Raw genomic sequence first — 18,860 nt, 5'->3', positions numbered from 1 at the left:
AATAAAATGACACCTAATTTATCAAAATCAGTTCAGTAGTTTCATGCAAACGGTACCTACACATGCACGCATAGATAGCAAATTCTGCCGTAGTCGGACAAAAAATTAAAATTCAATAATTAGACCTTTACTATTATGGCCTGGCGTGGCTTGGCATCAAACGTTGAAACCCTCAGGCCGTAGATGTTAGCAGGCCTAGCGGGCGTCGCCTCGATGAGTTAGCAAGATGCCTTATGGAGGCTTCGAAGGACCAGAGGGGTGACCTGTATTTCGGAGGAACAGAGGGAAAATTCTGCCAGCCTTCTCAGCTCAGCCTTGAAACCCTTGCACCACTCAAGATTCCACTTTTATAAGAATACCCAACTGGCGCGAAGTGGCGCAGAATAGGGCAGAATGACGCTCTTTTGTGTCAGAGGCCAAGATCCTCTTTGCTTTGGGTCACTGAGCCAGTGATGTATGTATGTATAAGGCTAATCGAGGCTTAAATATATAAGTAATTATGTATCGCATTAAGTGAACTGATATGGCATTTACCTCGATAAGGCATTTTGTATTAGGCATGTACCTACTTACTGGCATGTAACTTTACATTTCTCTAATAATGTAGCGTAAGAGTCTATTTCATATTAATATTTACCGCGACTACAGCAGGAACTGCTGTCTACGTATGTAATTATGTATTTTTTACATGAAACAACTGATCTGATTATGATAAATGAGGTGTCAATTTATTTGTCTTTGTAGCCCAGGTCACAAAAACCACATTTAAACCGACTTTGAAAGGAGGAGATTATGCACTTAAAGAAACAGTATTTTGCTTACTTATCAAGTAAATTATTATTTTTTTAATTATGGTTCCATTCATAAATGTCGTTTTCATGTATTTTATGTAATGTTCATTCATTTAATACTCGATAATTAGAACTATTCTTTGCATAATATGAGCGCATTAAGGTAGAATTGTTGGCGCGCTTTAGTTTTTTTTCCACAACTTCCACAGTTTTTATCGAAAATGTAAAATTTAAACTGTGATGTATAGTTGAATAACTGGTTTTTTAAATGTTATATGCAACGTTTTATTGACGATTTTAGTTTAGCTATAAAATTGATATACATCTACTTTTTCCATAAAAAGTGGTATTTCTTTGTTTCTAGCTCTTAAACCGTACATTTTTTTTACAAATAATGTTTAGGTGAATCATACTAAATTTAATAACCTTTCATTACATGTAACACACATGTATGTGTGACTCATAGTATAGCTATAATTTAGATTTTACGAAATTCGGCAGTGATTATTTGTATGACGTCATAATTCGTGACTGGGGGACAATAAAGATGGTCTCCCGGCAGTTTTAGAATCCAGGTTATATTGCTAATAACATACTAGAAGCTTATGCGGATTATCCTGAAAATGACCAATTTGGATTTTTTTAACTTTTATGCATTTGTATGGGCAAATATCTACATTTTGATGCATAATTTCCACATATTTGGTCCAATTTTGATTTTATTGATATCAGTGTATGGCTTGAGACGTCATCTTTAATGTTGTAGTACATTGTTTTATCGTCCGACTTTTGGTTTGGTTGTAAAACCCAAATAATCGAATATTTTTTTACGTAATTTTTATTATTTTGTAAATTTCTCTGAAACTGTTGCATATTTTGATACACTTTGTATAAATAAAATATAGATTATTTAATTGGCTTTCATTTAATACCCCACACGTGTATGTGCTATGCATAGTTTGGGTGCAGTATGCAATATTCGCAACGAAGCGGGAGTCATTTTGATGACGTCATTCCGCTGAAGTAGATGGCCGGCGCCGCCGTCTCCCGGCAGTTTTGGAGACCCAATGCCATGCCCAACAACATACTAAAAGTTGGTAGCGGTTTCCGGCTCTGAACTATATTCCCATAAGGCATATGACTATAGGCCGTTTGCGCAAATGTTTACGTGGCGACGCTAAGGAGGCAGTTGTATCGATGCTCAGCGGCAAAACTGATCCAAAGATTATTATGCAGACCCTCGGACTTCGTTTTGGACACCCGGAAGTGATTGTTAACAAAATAGTCAACCAGATCAAGAAACTGCAACCGCTATCACAGGCTTACCACAATGAAATTATTGTTTTTGCTACAAAGATAAAAAACTTTGCCGTGACCGCTCGCTCAATTGATCAAGCTGATTATTTACGGAGCCCGGAGCTAATAAACACCGTGCTGTCTAAATTCCCAAGTGTCCTTATAAATCGGTGGGGTGACTACGCGTATGAACATTTACATGAAAGTAAAAGGTCAAAGTTCGAATATTTATCGGATTTTTTAGAACGAGAGGCTGTAAAGGCTGCCTCAGCAGGAGTGTCTCACATTTATAGTCAAGCTGATAAGAATAAAAAACAGCATGAAGAGCGACGAGGTACCCAACACGCTGTTCTACTAATAACTGACACAGAGAAATGCAACTTCTGTAAAATATCTAGCCACCCACTGCCAGACTGTCCACGGTTCAAGCGAGCGATGCGGCGCGATCGCTGGCGTTATGTACGTTTTAGCAAATTATGTTTTAAATGCTTAATATCACAGCATGATAAGCAGACCTGCCCCGCCGCGGCTTGCAACGTGGATGACTGCGGCCAGGTTCATCATAAATTACTACATTGGATTCCAAAAAATAACAATGGTTTAAGTGATAAATACGTTAACGTTATTGACAGTGAATTTGCCATACAGTCTAACGAGAGCGAAACCGCGGACTTAAGTGATTTTGTAAATAACATAAACATTAATAAGAAGACAGTGCTATTGAAAGTAGTATCAGTAGTGGTGCACGGACCTAATGGAAGCAAGCGAGCCTGCGCGTTACTCGATGACGCGGCAGCGATATCTCTGGTATCAGCTGATCTCGCCGACACATTGGGATTGCGCGGCTGCAGTAAAACGTTACAAGTTCAAGGGGCTTGGAAAAGTACAGAATTACAATGCAAAAGTGAAGTTGTAAACTTAACCATTACAAATAACACAGGTGAATCATTCGATCTGTGCGCGCGTAAAATGAGTGACCTTGATTTGCCAGTACAAAAACTATCCAGTGTTAAATTTGAGAGCTACGAACAATTAAATGACTTTAAGCAATATGTATTGCGCGCCGACGTTAAACCACAATTGCTAATTGGTCAGGACCATTATCATCTGGTTGAACCTGTTACAATAATACGGGGAAGCAAAAATAAGCCTTATCTCTCGCGCACACCGCTCGGCTGGTGTGTCCATGGTAACATATGCGCCGCGCCCGGCACCCGGCTACGGAATGACACAGCACTTTTATCAACGCGAGCGCAGCCACTGGATCACCTGGCGCCTGCACCCCCCGCCCCCGCGGCCCCCGCTAACTCAGTGCCTATGTCTTATCAGCTGGTACCGTCGTCGTGCATAGATAGTGCGAATTATTTACAAAATAAGGTCTACAACAACAACACTTCCGATCCGGAAACTGCCGCACCTATTAATAATATGGATAATTTGGAATCACACGAGGAAAATGAAACCCAAAAAGACTTAACTATGATGTTACGTTCGACCGGTGTTACTACGAAACCTCGACAGAGCAAAGACGAGTTACAGGCGAATTCAATTCTCGAAGACACTGCCAAGCTAGTTAATGGAAGATGGGAAGTTCGCTTGCCATGGGAATTTGATGCAGCCCTGCCAGATTCGTATTCTATGCCCTTAAGAAGATTACTTTGCCTCGAAAGAAAATTTAAAAGAGAGGTGGATTATTTTTCATGCGATCATGAGAGAATAAACCATTTTACCAATGGTTACGCTCGAGAAGTAAACCATTGCACAATTACGGGACGCATATGTAATTTGGCTCACTTTGAAATTGATAATTCAAATAAGAAACTAAGGATTGTTTTCGACTCGGCAGCGACCTCTGGCGGACAGTGCTTGAACGATTTTTTTTTACAAGGCCCAGGCTTGCTTCAATCGTTTTTGGGAATTATGTTTCGGTTTAGGGATGGTTCCAACGCTTCGGTCGACGACATTAAAGTCATGATTCTTCGAATAAGGATTAGAGAGGAAGATCAGAACGTGCTGCGGGTTTTATGGCGCCAAACTACCTCAGAACCTGTGAAGGCATACGCCATGATGGCTTTGAATTTGGTGCAAATTGAGCACCGTTTATGCACATTTTATTTTGGTATAAGTAAATATACAAGCGACCTGCTATACGCGTTGCACTGGGTCCCATTAGAGATGAGTGCAGCTAGGGCTGCACTAGGGGGGAGGATGTTAACGATAGAAACTCATACGTACCTGTGTGGGATGATGCTCGCTAAAACTTTCCCAAAAACATTTACCTACTTAAAATCTGTCATAGATAATAATAGTTCATAAATGCATAAATAAATACACACATATATATTAGGTAAAAATATAATATAAATATCCTAGTGTACTTACCTGTAACGCCATCTATGTACCTAGTTAAGGAAACAGTTTTTTTTATAATAAAGCGAAATGTGAAGGAAGTGGTATGCATGTGTGCACCGTTTGACCTCTAGTCGCCATTGCACCTTAACGAAGCGCACACGTATACCTTTCGCGCGCATTTTTGGCAATATTCGACTCAAAATCCGTCTTCTTCTTCCCGCACCATACCTACAATTGACAGTTAGGTTTAGGTACTTATATGTCAGTCCCAATAAAAAGTGGTTTTTTTGTATGGGGACCCCCCCCTATTTTTTAACTTTATTTTATTTTTAGATTTTTTCCTACGGTTACATACAATAACCAAGCTGGAGTCCAAATTTCATCCTTCTAGGTCATCTGGAAGTAGGTTAGGTTTAGGTACTATAAGTCATAAGTCAGTCTTAAAATTTACGACTTTTTGACCTTCATACCTTTATAACCGTTTGAGCTAGCTTCATGAAATTTGGGCTTCTAGATATCCTTATGGATATAATTAAACACACGTAGTTTTATGTGTTTACGTCAAAGATGTTTTGAGTTATAGAAGGGTCAAAAGTGGCACCAAGTGGTTCGTGTAATATTACACTCGGCGCTGGCTAGCCAGTTCCTTTGCTTGAACTTGGCTTGACACGCTGCCGCGTGTCTAGATATTTGTTACATGATACTTACGCCGCAGTTACGAATTTTGACTTGAATGATATTGTTAATTGCGCACAATTATTTTTTTTTAATTTTTTTCCACACATACAATAGTACATTTCGATGCTAGTGCGGAAGGTATGTCATTACTTCACGAGTACCGAGATATCTTGCCACGAGCCGCAGGCGAGTGGCAAGACTCAGGACGAGTGAAGAATGACATTTCCGCACGTGTATCGAACGACGTTTTTTAATACAGTTGCGAAAAAATAAGAAAAACATTGTTAATCGTACACTAAACAAAAGTGGTAACAGTGACAGCTCGGTTAGACGTCGTCTTTAAGTATATTATATCTATGGGCGTTTGGCAGCTATTCCGTTCCATTCAGTCAACTTATTAAGAACGGAATTTTCAATATTGAATATTAAAAAATAAACGTGTTATAATGATGAAGAGGTAAGTAATTAAATATGAAATATGTAATATTTTTCGTATTCTTACATTAACGGTAGGTTTTTATGCTGATTACGACGTTTAAAGGAAACTAATATTAACACTCATCAATAAGTAGTCGTGAATTGGAACAAGTATAAATTTAAAAAAATTGGAAAAGTAAAAAGCACTAGTTCGAGATAACCAACTTTCCGCACGCTAAACAGCTACGTAAAGCAGCACTTTTTGAGCAACTGTATTAAAAATATCATTACAGGCAGAACCCAATGCGATATTGTTGCAAAAAAGAAACTCAAACATAAACAGACAAACAAAAACAAGTACATACCTATATCTAACAAAAACATTTTTTTTTTACATAACATACTAATCTATTCACTATTATAACAAAGAGTTAATAATGCGTCTTTTGTGAATTCACTCATCGTACATGAGAAATAGGTCTATATGCGTGGCTATGAGGTTCAGGGTACGCACGGCTCGCGTCATCGGCGCCTCGCGCAGCAGGTTGGTGCGCGCGCGCGGCACAGCCAGCAGCCCGGGCTGCCGGCGCGCCACGCAAGCGCGCGGAACACAAATACCCACCGACCCCAATATATCCGCATTGTATATCTTTCCTCTAAGCAACTTAAAGATATATGTAACGAGTGCTAGCTCCCTTCTGACTTTCAGCTGAGCTATGTATACATATTACGTTCAGCGATGATAAAACCATTTCAAAAATGAATCACAATAACTGATTTCACACAAAAACACTTACAGTTACAATTTAAGATGAATTACATATTATGATACAACTAAAATTGTGAGTGCAAATATAGTAGGTGCACATATAACTTTTTAATTTTTTTTTTATTTCCGCCAGCCAACATGGCAATGATAGTTCCATTCAGCCAAATTATTAAAAATATTTTGGTGAAATATCGTATTATATAACATTTTATTTATTTAATAACTAATAAATATATATGTTTATATCATGTAATAATATTTTTTGTACGTAATAAAGGTCTATTGTCGAAATATAAAATACATACAGTTTTTGAACATCCAAACTCTTTGGCGGTGTCGAATGGATTACGGTCAGGTTTGACGACTAGTCTGTGGTGATTCTCATGTCATTTATACGTCACGCGCTTCGATTGGCGTTTGCAGTCACGTGATACTGGGCATTGTTTTAAATACTTTTGATTATTTTTAATTAATTTATTACGCATATTTACACTTGCAAAATATGATTTTCAACATTCTAATATTCCCTGCTATGGTAAAAACATAACATGTTATATATATTCGCGATTCATGTCAACATGCCTATTACATACCTTTTCCGATGAGGATGAGTCTCGCGTGGATTTAGGCTCGCTCGCTGAGGATTCCTAGCCAGCAGAGAACGTGCGGGCCCATCTTATCGTTACCTTCGAACTGGGAATTACCTCACCGCGTCGCCTAGTTATTCCTTCTCCACAAGCACAATGTAATTACAGTGATATAGTGATACAGTGGCACAGTAATTAATTGGTAAAAAAAACATACAAACTACGCTACGCTAGCCGGAGCGGACGGACGTGTCGTTGCGCATAAATTAATTTACGATTCGGAATTTGTGTTTACTAGTCTCAAAAATGTCAACAAAGTGTAACGGTTGTGGTGAATCTATATCGGGGGGCACGGCAGTGCCCCCGCCAAGTCGAGCGCGAAGCAAACACTGCCGTACCATCCTTTACTGGAACCATTTCGCCGCATTTTCAGGTCCCTATTTGAGAACCTCTGGATAAGGCCAGAACGCAGAAATTTTGGTCATCCAGTAAGCTATGATCACATACTTAAAATCCAAAATTTCAGGTCTGTAGGTCATTTAGTTACGAAGTTAAGCGAAAGCAAAGTTTCGCATTTATGAAACTCACTCATGATCATCAGAATAGAACTAGTACTTCCCATAAACTCAGAGAGCTGAAATTTGGTACAGAGTTAGGGTTTAATGGCCACATAAAGGGAAAACCTAAAAATATTGCAATATCAGTCACGTTTTAAAGATCTCAGAACTGCATAAGTAAGTTTGTAATCCCATATAAATATATGATATTACAAAGTTACTGTTGCAGTTCCTACAAATAGTAGGTAAAGTAAAGGTACACTACGATGTACGATGTGAGTATGAATGAAGATATGTTTAGTTATGATATGTGTATACATAGTATGGGTATGAGTACCCGAAAAGAAGGACTGCCTACAAAAAGAGATGAGATCCCATCAAAAACATTACATGTAAAAAGGTGCAAGTCTCGCAACGCTTTTACTACAAAAAAGTTTTGAGATGTAATGTGAAACCAAGTCGGTTATTTTAATCAGTGCCAGGGGGTTTCTACAAAAAGAAGTGAAATCCCACCAAAAACATTCTGTAAAAAACTAGCCAAGTCTCGATGGAGCTGCTTGTTTATCTCTAAAAAGTAATGAAATCTAGACAAAGTCGTGCCAAGTCTAAGGTTCCTTACTGCGATTTCTTTATTATTATAGTTAATGTTGTGTGACTTGGCCGTTGAAGGGTACACAAGGGTACAAAACCAGGTGCTCCATGACACCATTGCACCAATCTGCCATTGCACCAAAAAGAAGTGTTTGTTTCAGGCTCGCCCATACATAAGTATTATTGAAATACGCAGCTTTATCAAGCCTACAATTGACTGGTTATTGAATCAACATTTTCCAAGTGGCAATTTTCCATCGTCAATGGGTAGCGGTTCTGGCGACAGATTGGTGCAATGGTGTCATGGAGCACCTGGTTTTGTACCCTTGTGTACCCTTCAACGGCCAAGTCACACAACATTAACTATAATAATAAAGAAATCGCAGGAAGGAACCTTAGACTTGGCACGACTTTGTCTAGATTTCATTACTTTTTAGAGATAAACAAGCAGCTCCATCGAGACTTGGCTAGTTTTTTACAGAATGTTTTTGGTGGGATTTACTATACAGTTTATGGAGTGTTCAAACCAAAAGTGCAAAAAAATGTTTGATTTGAAATGTCTCGCCATTCAGCCGGAGAACTTTGATAATTTCACCGAAGACTACAAGGATTCGTGGGTTTGTCCGGAGTGTGCTTGTTTAAAACCGAAAGGCGAAAATACACAGCGCGGTAGTAGTCCGACATCACGAATAACTAGTCCAATGCCAGTTCAAAATAACGATAGTGAGCTGCTTACAGAACTTCGGGGACTTCGGCAAGAAATAGTGGGGCGTCTGGAGGAACAGGAAAATCAATTAAAAACAGCTTCAATCACTTTTTATCGACACTAAAAACGAATTACTAAAAGAAATGAAAGTATGTACTTGAAGAAAAAAATCTCAAACATAAATAGGCTGCAAACAATAACCCAGTGTGCGGAACAACAATATTCAGAGCCACCGATAAACATTGACAATAGTGATAACAAAAGTGCATACTCATTCGCCGAGGCGGTATCGAGCGAGATAAAACAAGGTAGACGGCGTAAGGTCTCCCCGGCAACAGCGAAACCGGACAGCGGCGATAAGAGTGTGGCCACGAAATCAGCGGTTTCACCGCTCGTCGTGTTTAATAGCGTGGGTACTCAACCCGATCGGATGGATTCTGAGTCTACCGGGTCTAAGCCAAAGGGTGGCGATAATAAGTCGAAGAAGGCAGTTAGCAGGAAAAATAATTTTATGACAGGCGAAAACACATCATCTGGAATTCGGGTCTCGGAACGCAAGAAACATTTACATGTATGGAGGTTAGCGCTCGACATAACATCGGAGCAGGTTGAGACACATGTATTGAATGAATGTGGCACAGAAATAAGTGTTAAAGTACAGAAAATTAAACACAAGCACGAAAGAGACTACGCTTCATTCATTATAGGAGTGCCAGAAAATAAGTTCCATGTCATAAATCAGCCGAGGGTGTGGCCTCACGGAGCCCAGTTCAGCGAATGGTTGTGGTTTCGCGGATCAAAGTATGAAACGGAAGGAAAGTAGATCGTTTGAATTTTTTTACCAAAATGTGAAAGGACTAAGGACAAAAACATCAAATTTTCTATGTTTTTTGGAATCTTCCTTGTTTGATTTCTATGCGATAACGGAAACGGGCTGCAGTGATTCGATTTACGACGCCGAAATAATTCCACCTAATTTTCATGTTGTGCGGTGTGACCGGACCGACGGCCGCAAACAAGGCGGAGTACTTTTCGTGGCCACACCACGATATGAACTACGTGAACTTAAAAATGATGTTAACTTAAGTAATTATAAATTTGAAATGGTGTGTGTAACCGTTCATTTGCGAGGTAATTTTTTGTTTGCTTGCTGTGTGGTTTATATCCCTCCTTAAGCGGATGAGAATGAATATTTCACTATGTTTAGACTCATAGAAAATATATGTAAAAAATATAAGGGTAATCTCATCGTACTCGGTGATTTTAACTTGTACTCTTGTAATAGTAATGTTGCATCGTATTATGAATATTTATTGGCCTTTTGTGAGTTCGAACAGAGTAATCAGATACCTAATTGCAATGATAGACAACTTCATCTCGTGCTCGTGGGCACGGGCGTGCGCGGCGCTGTGCGCGTGCGCGCGGCCGGTGACAACGAGGGCATGCGGCCCGTGGACGCGTACCACCCGCCGCTCGTCGCTAGCATCGCCGCGCCTGCTGCCGGCGCCGGCGCACGCGCGCTCCAGCCCGACTCCTTAGTTTCAGACTCTAATTTAGACTGGCCTTGTAAAAAGTGGAATTTTTACAAGGCTAATTTCCATATGCTATACTATTCGTTGGCAAGTTTAGAATGGAGTCATTTGTATAATATCGACGACCCTAATAAAGTAGTTGATTATTTTTATGACAAGATTAATAAACTTATGGACGAATGTATTCCGATCAAAAAGCAAAAGCATGTAAACTCTAGGTATTCTTACCCTGAGTGGTACACGGCTGAACTCATTTGTGACATTAAACGTAAACATACATTGCATAAACAATATAAAATGTGTAGAACTGATTACAATTATGAATTATTTTCAAAGTGTAGGGCTGCTGTTAAGGTTGCAATAAAAGCAGCGCATGAAGCATACATGGACCGTGTTCAGAAACATTTAGCAAGGGAACCTAAAGCCTTTTGGGATTTTATAAGAAGTAAGAGAGGGAACGTTACTAAAAGAAAACTAGTAGTGGACGGACGCCAACTATCGGATCAGGAATGTGCTAGGAAATTTGCCACTTTCTTTGAATCGGTTTACAATCCAAACCCGGCTCGTCTGGAAGTTAAAGCGGCGGACGCCTCCTCGACGGCGAGCAGCGCGAGGGTGCACGTCGCGAGCCTGGAGCTGGCGGAGGTGCAGCGGGCCCTAGCAGCGCTCCAACCCAAGCGGTCCGCGGGTCCCGATGTTATCCCACCTTACGTTTTTAAGGACTGTCGTAGTGTTCTGGCTGAACCATTGCATTATATTTTTAATACTTGCCTTAAATCCAAAGTGTTTCCTGACAGGTGGAAGTTAACCAGGGCGGTACCTGTACCGAAAGGTCGCGGCGGACCGAATACCAGTGATTATCGTCCGGTGGCAGTATTGTGTACGGTAGCTAAGGTATTTGAGTCTGCGATTTACCAATCGGTTCAGGCCCAAGCTAGCGGCCAAATGACTGACGCGCAATATCGCTTCCGGAAGGCGCGCAGTACCACAGATAACCTACTGCGTCTCATGGTCAATATAGTGCCGGCAGTGGATGCAGGAGACCAGGTGGACGTGGCGTACTTCGACTTCCGGAAGGCATTTGATACCGTCGACCTTGATGTCTTACTCGTGAAATTGGCAAACGCGGGTTTCACTCCGCATACTCTCACTTTCTTTGCCAGCTATATGAGTAACAGGCGCCAGTATGTGGACTGTGCTGGTCACGTGTCAGAACCATATTTCACGAGGTCTGGCGTAAGTCAGGGGAGCAATTTGGGTCCCTTAGAGTTCATTTTAATGATAAATGACCTTCCTGACGTTGTTAGAGACTCCATTTGTCTACTCTTTGCTGATGACCTCAAGCTTGTCTGCAGAATCAATGACAGCTCTGGCTGTATTAAATTACAAGAGGACATACATCGAGTGGTTAAATGGAGTAAAACGTACAAGCTACATTTCAACGCGGCAAAGTGCGCCATACTCTCATTCACCAGATCTCGGAATCCTATTTGCTACCAACATGTGTTAGAAGAGACACCGATGCAGCGTGTGGAAGAAGTGAAGGACTTAGGGGTGCTGCTGAAGTCCGACCTCACCTTTCGAGACCATATTGTCTCAGTATGTAAAAGGGCTTTCCGAAATTTGGGGTTTGTGATGAGACAGGCTCATGCGTTTACTAACATCAATGCGATACGTGTATTGTACGAGGCAATTGTCAGGAGCCACCTAGAGGGTAATGCGGCCATCTGGAGTCCACACCACCACCAGTCGAAATATCGGCTAATGTTGGAAAGAACTCAAAATAAATTTATTAGGTTTATATATTTAAAATTATACGGAGTATACCCTTTTTATCCATTAATGTATCCTACATTGTTCGTGTTAGGAATGGTAGGATACAATAAACTTGAAGTTAGAAGGGAACTGGGGCTAGCTTCATATATATTTAAGTTGGTACCAGGGAAGTTGTGCAATCCTGGAGTCCTGGCAGAGGTGCGTTTGAACGTACCAGACCGGTATGTGTGGCGGCGGCGGCGGCCGAGCCTGCTGGCCGAGCCGCGCGCTCGAACGCAACTCCTTCGCCAGGCCCCCTTTCCGCGCGCAATTCGGACCCTTAATCGAGTAGCGATCGAGTTAGATTTGTTTTTTTGTTCTTTGAACGAATTCACAAAGGCCACGTTATATGTATTGTGTTACTGTAATTTGTAATAATGTACCTATGTTGTTTAGTTTCTTTTGTGTTAAAATTCCATACTGTCGAATTAGGATAGCCTGTAAAGATGGTTGTGTGTATGTTAAATAAATAAAAAAAGAAATAAAAAAAATATACATTTACACGTCATTTTGTTACTTAATTACTATTCAATTTAATTCAATTCAATTCAATATCTTTGATGTCAAAAAACACATGTCAATATATACAATGTGCACAATAAAATTAAAAATACATAATCCACACAAATTAAAAAAGAATATATACAGAGTCAGAGTACATAATATAAACAATGTCAAAAATAGTGGTATATATGTCGTAGTCAGATCGTATAATCCGCCGTATTACATTACGGCTAGCCGTTTTCAAAAACAGGGGCGTTTTGAAATGCGGCGGTTCGACGATTAGCCGGATTGTCACTGCGATACGTTCTTCAATAAGGCGGCCCACGTTTAGCCGCATCGTACATTGTAGAGTGACCAGTTCTTTCGGTCGCCTACGTAACCGGAGTTTGACAATGTTTGCAATTTAATTTATTTCTACCACGGTCCCACCGCCCTACATGTGTTTCTTTTCCAAAACATTTCCTTCACAACTCAAATAGACGGAGCCCCGCAAGCGGGGCTCCTATTTCTGGGCGGTTTGCCCTTCGGGCATCTGAAGTTACCTAACGAACCTAACCTAATTACCTACCTACGCTTTTTTCCCCAAAGTGTAATGTTTTCACGGACGTCTCACTTAATCAATAGGTAGGTAGGTTAGGTTCGTTAGGTAGCTTCAGATGCCCGAAGGGCAAACCGCTCAGAAATAGGAGCCCCGCGAAGCGGGGCTCCGTCTAGTTAAGTTGCGAAGGAAATTTTTTTTTTAAAAGAAACAGTCCGACAAACTCCAGATTTGATGGACACCCCAGCGTTTGTCAGGCAGCGCCACGAGTGTTAAACATGGGAACTAAAAACTGTCAAAGCGGCGGCTAATGACTCGCTGTATTACATTACGGCTAGCCGTGTTGAAGAACGTATGGCGCCGAATACATTCCGGCGGATTCTCATTCAGCCGCATTCAATACGGCTAATAGTTAAACCGCCGCATTTCAAAACGCCCCTGTTTTTGAAAACGGCTAGCCGTAATGTAATACGGCGGATTATACGATCCGACTGCGACATATATAATACAAGTGTCAATAAAAACTAACAAAAAATTAAAAAAACAAATGTCAAAAAATATTACTAGACTCATTTTACAATATAATATAATATTAGGTACAGCGCTGGGTCAATGATCGTATCGTACCGTATACTACTTAGTAAATTCATCGATGCTTCATCTAAAAGTAACATCTTAAGTTTATTTTTAAATATTAAATCTGTTTTCGAGGTTTGTATCTCATTCGGTACTGCATTAAATATATTTGGCCCCATGATACTGAGAGACCGTCGTGATTTGGCGAGTCGGCGTATAGGAGCAATTGGCACTACGAGTAGTTAAAATTAATTTAGACCGACAGGTGGCTTTATATTATTTATTTCTAAAAGTTTTTAGATGCAGCAGCGTGCATTTAGTCAAGTTACCGACCAGGTTATTGGACCGGATGTCATAGGCTAATAGAGATGTAACCTAAAACCGATATTCATACGAAAGTTGAACAAATATAATTTACTTACCTTTTTATAACTTTTATACGGGTGTGGCCTGTAACACGAGCAAATAATTTAAACATAGATTGTACTCCTCAAACGGTGACACCTTCGTTCAACAACTTTTAAAAATTATGAAGTATTTAGACTCCCTATTCTTCATACAAAATAAATATTATCTTCAATGGACGCCATCGCCATGCCAAATCATTATGATTGACGTTGCTTGTCACGCTTTAACCCTTATCTTGGCATCGTAACACCCGTGATACATGGAACTTAAAAAAATCTAGCAGGTTCACTTTATTACCTAACACAATAGTTCTGCCATCAATATGTCGAGCTACCCTCCTTACTTATAGAAAAAAATAATTGACTCGAGAGTCATTGTAAATTAATTAGTAATAATCAACATGGCGCCGCGGAAACAATAGATTTCGGTTCGTACTGGAAGTTTTGCATTTATTTCTTATGTTAGTATATATTTTTCCATAATCTACATTTTGATATCTTTACTGTCTCTTAGTGCATACATATTTACAATGCCTTCGAATTTAAAAACATTTAATACACAGAATCTTACATGAAACTGTTATGTATTATATTTGATACACTGCCAAGAACTCAGAAATGTATATATCTAAAGGATTGTATTACATTTAATACACTACCAAGTTATCGTCAAAATATTTTTACATGATTTTTTAATTTTTGTGGGGTTACAAAACATGCTTCAATTATTTAATATTAGTTGTCGTATTATTTAGTTAATAAAGTTTGATTTTTTTAAGTACTAGATGTTATTTAACTATATATTCGTACGCTGTAGCATTATTGCTACGCCGTAGCCCGTAGCACGGAAAAATATGTGTATGGCAAAAAATGGCTTCAAAGTAAAAAAAAATGTATTTTTTTTTACTTTTAATTATTTGTTTACTTTTAATATTTTACTCAACTTTATAATGACGACTTTTTTGAAACTTTACGGGATCTAATTTTCCGCCCATGTGATCAGGTATTCGTAGATATAATTTATTTTTACAGGTTTAATAGTCATCTGATGCTTTAGATTGCGTTTAATTAGCAGTAAATGCTAATTTCTGTTGCATTACATGTTTTATTTTTATTAACATCTTCATTTTTCTTCTAAAAAGTAGATAACAATTTTGTCGAGTTATTGGCACTGTATCAAATATGATACATATGATTTTCCGAAACTGGAAAATCCTGGATTTTTTTTCTTATTTTTTAATAGTGTAGTATGCTCAATAGGTGACAAAAAACTAAAAAAATGTTTATAATTAAGATATTTTGAGCCTTGCCAAGATAAGGGTTAAACATGACAAATTCGCAATACATTGCGTCTTACAATTAGAATAAACTTTAAAGTGTTAAGATATATTATGACATGTAAAAATATTTTTTATCAATAAATGATCGTATCGTATCGTATCGTTACCTCACAGTTACAGGCTGGCAAGGACGCGACGACGCGGTGCGCAGAGCGGAGACCACGTAAAATATTGAAATATTTAACAAATATTTACAAAACCTATCAGATCACACTGAAACCAACACAATATCTATATGAACAAAAAATCATGTTTTCAACTTACGTAATATTATGTTGGTGGCCTGAATTTCCTTACAAAATTTTCGTTACTTTGTTTATACTGATTGAAAATAGGAAACTATTGTATAAATTGAGCTTAGATACCCACCTTACAGCATAAAGGTCTCTGCCCACTACACCGTATCATACCATGACCGTGCTATGAACGTGTCAGGCAAAAAAATATTCTTTGTTTGAAAAAGTATGAGACTATGCCCACTAGCCCGTTCCGTCACCGACCATATCCATCGCGTGCCATGCACGGACCGGCAAAAATAGTCGGCGAGGTTATTTTGCCGGTGCCGAAACGCTCCGTGCTATCTATAAGAAATCAGCATTGTAAAATTGGAAAGATAATAAAAAGAAGTTGTTGTTTTATTAAAACGAACCCCGAAAATAAAACTGTAGATAGAATAGAGTAGTTGTAGCAAGGAGCTCCCACCTTGAAAAGTGATGAAAGGCGATGAAAGACAGAAAGACAAAGTATGTGGAATGAAAGTACGAGAGGCATGAAAAGCGAGAACTGGTATGAAAGAATAAAATCGACGAACACAGACTCCGATCATGTTGGAGGTAGAAGTAGGAAAAAAAAAACACGCTCTGTGCATGGAACGCAACGTTGCCAGAACGGTGCGTGTAGGCGGCGAAACGGGTGGGCATACGGGTTTTACCGCGTATGGTGACCGTTCTAAGTCCTATATTTCTTGCTCGCTCTTACCAGTCCGATAACTATTTGCTGGCTCTTTCTGACGAGTATTGCTCTCGCGAATAAAACGCGGGTACTAAGGGGATGAAACGCGGAGCTACGGGGATTATAGACGGATGCTATGGGGATGATGCGCGATTACTACGGCCACTAAACCCGTTATGTACAATGTGGACATGGTGTAGTGGGCATAGTAGGCCGTATCGCGTTACATTCCGTGCCTGATACGTTCATAGCACGGTCATGATATGATACGGTGTAGTGGGCAGAGAATTTTATACGATTCTTATTTTTTCCTAATTCGCGCAATGAGTTTTGAGTCATTGAGGTCATCGAACTTGACAAGAAACTGGCGGGAACCCTAGCACGTCTTATCTCAGTCACACAAGCATGGTAGGTACGCCTTCACCTACACGAGCTTAGACTGTGTGCGTAGGAACGCGTTTGTTTCATACATTTGATCGCCAGTGTCCGAAGTGTGCCTGGAGTGTACAAATATAATAAAAAGACCGTAAAAATCAGAGAAAATCTACTCTGGTAATCTCACTATGGAAAACTTCCTAAACCTACAATAAACGAAGGCCAGATCCGAGAGGCTGCTTGCAAAAAAAAGGCTGAAGGGTGGTCCAGTTTCTGTAAGTCCCTATCTCCAAGGTCGCGATCTACACTAGTATGGAAAAAAATTAAGGCATTCCGGAGGAATCAAACTTTTAATGACTCTTTATGCAATGATACTAATACCTGGCTACCAGCATTTATAGATAAATTGTCTTCTCACTTTGTTCCAAATAACCTCTTCCCGCAATCCATACCTACCAGTGGACCAAAGCAAAGAGAAAATGAACGACCCTTTCTCCTACCCAGAATTATTATGTGCTATGGACCACCTAAAGGACTCCTCTCCTGGCATTGATGGGATACCATTCTCATTTATAACCCAATCCTCTAAATTTTAATAACAAAACTTCCGTGAGACACAGACATATTAAATATATTAAGAACGGGTCACTCACGTATTTTAAGTCGAAAAACGCTCGACATGTTTCACTCCGTACCGAGGAGTGTCATCAGGAGGAGGTGTCCTCTAAAACCACTAACGAGTACTTACTGAAAATAATAAACCATGTTCTCATCACCGGTATTGTCCCCGATCCCTGGAAAACCCAAATTATCATTCCTTTACTAAAACCCGGCAAATACCCAAAAGAAGCCTCATCATATCGCCCAATATCACTTTCCTCAGTTGTGGTTAATATAATGGAACATGCCATCAAAAACCTTCTAAGAATGGATTCTTGAAAACCGTAACATACTGGCTAACTCGCAATTCGGATTTCACAGGGGTAGGGGCACTGTTGACAGTCTCAGCATTCTAACCACAGATATTCGGCTGGCCTTTAGCAATAATGTGCAAACTATAGCGGTCTTCCTAGACATTGCAGCTCCATGTGATAATGTCGACCTCTCACTACTTATTAAACAAATAAAAAAGCGGCCAAGTGCGAGTCGGACTCGCCCATGAAGGGTTCCGTACCAGCGAGTAACATAATAAAATTGCGGTTTACGATTTATGACGTATTAAAAAAAAACTACTTACCAGATCTCACTCAAACCAATTTTCGGTGGAAGTTTGCATGGTAATGTACATCATATATTTTTTAAGATTTATCTTTCTCTTATTTTAGAAGTTACAGGGGGGGAGAGACACATTTTACCACTTTGGAACTGTCTCTCGCGCAAACAATTCAGTTTAGAAAAAAATGATATTAGAAACCTCAGTATCATTTTTGAAGACCTATCCATAGACACCCCACACGTATTATTTTAATCTCTATGATTTCTATGATGACTTTACTCCAGAAGAGGTACTGTCGTATATAAAGCACTTTATTCGAAAAAATAGCGACATCTATATTACTTAGGGGTCATCCATTAATTACGTCACACGAATTTCTAGGTTTTTTGACCCCTCCCCCCCTCCTTGTCACAATATGTCACATTTTCTTGACCCCCTCCCTCCCCCTAAATGTGTGATGTAATTAATGGATGACCCCTTAACGCTAAACTTTTTTCTTAATTTGGCTTCACTTTATTTCGTCAGAAAGTCTTAAAAGTCTTGTATCCAGCGCATGGATCAAACAAAAAAAACATCTGTTAGAACAGATTATTTATGGCCATCGTTGTCAAAAAAAAACAACTTTGTCCAATAAAACTCAAAATATTGTAACACCCTATGGTGGTATGGTCGAGGTGGTGTACTATCCACTGGGGTCTTGTAAATAATAAATCGGGGGGCACGGCAGTGCCCCCGCCAAGTCGAGCGCGAAGCAAACACTGCCGTACCATCCTTTACTGGAACCATTTCGCCGCATTTTCAGGCCCCTATTTGAGAACCTCTGGATAAGACCAGAACGCAGAAATTTTGGTCATCCAGTAAG

At 39.6% G+C, this 18,860-nt stretch overlaps 1 protein-coding gene across 1 annotated transcript; it reads left to right on the top strand.

Moving 5' to 3' along the window:
* Positions 1-8,540: 8,540 nt before the first annotated feature.
* Positions 8,541-9,568, top strand: LOC134679197 (uncharacterized). The gene is made up of 2 exons (XM_063538074.1): positions 8,541-8,792; positions 8,886-9,568. The coding sequence occupies exons 1-2, from the start codon at positions 8,551-8,553 to the stop codon at positions 9,565-9,567; spliced, it is 924 nt and encodes a 307-aa protein (XP_063394144.1). The 5' UTR covers positions 8,541-8,550; the 3' UTR covers position 9,568.
* The last annotated feature ends 9,292 nt before the right edge of the window (positions 9,569-18,860 follow it).

Source organism: Cydia fagiglandana, chromosome Z (genome assembly GCF_963556715.1).
Source record: "Cydia fagiglandana chromosome Z, ilCydFagi1.1, whole genome shotgun sequence".
NCBI lineage: Eukaryota > Metazoa > Arthropoda > Insecta > Lepidoptera > Tortricidae > Cydia > Cydia fagiglandana.
The sequence above is the reverse complement of the archived record's forward strand: the minus strand, read 5'-3'. Positions and strand labels throughout refer to the sequence as shown.

Excerpts from the sequence above, each read along its gene's own strand:
- LOC134679197 (XM_063538074.1), top strand. The coding sequence starts at position 8,551 with ATGGAGTGTTCAAACCAAAAGTGCAAAAAAATGTTTGATTTGAAATGT. Across the intron at positions 8,793-8,885 it reads ACAGAACTTCGGGGACTTCG|AAATGAAAGTATGTACTTGA; the intron begins GCAAGAAATAGT and ends AATTACTAAAAG.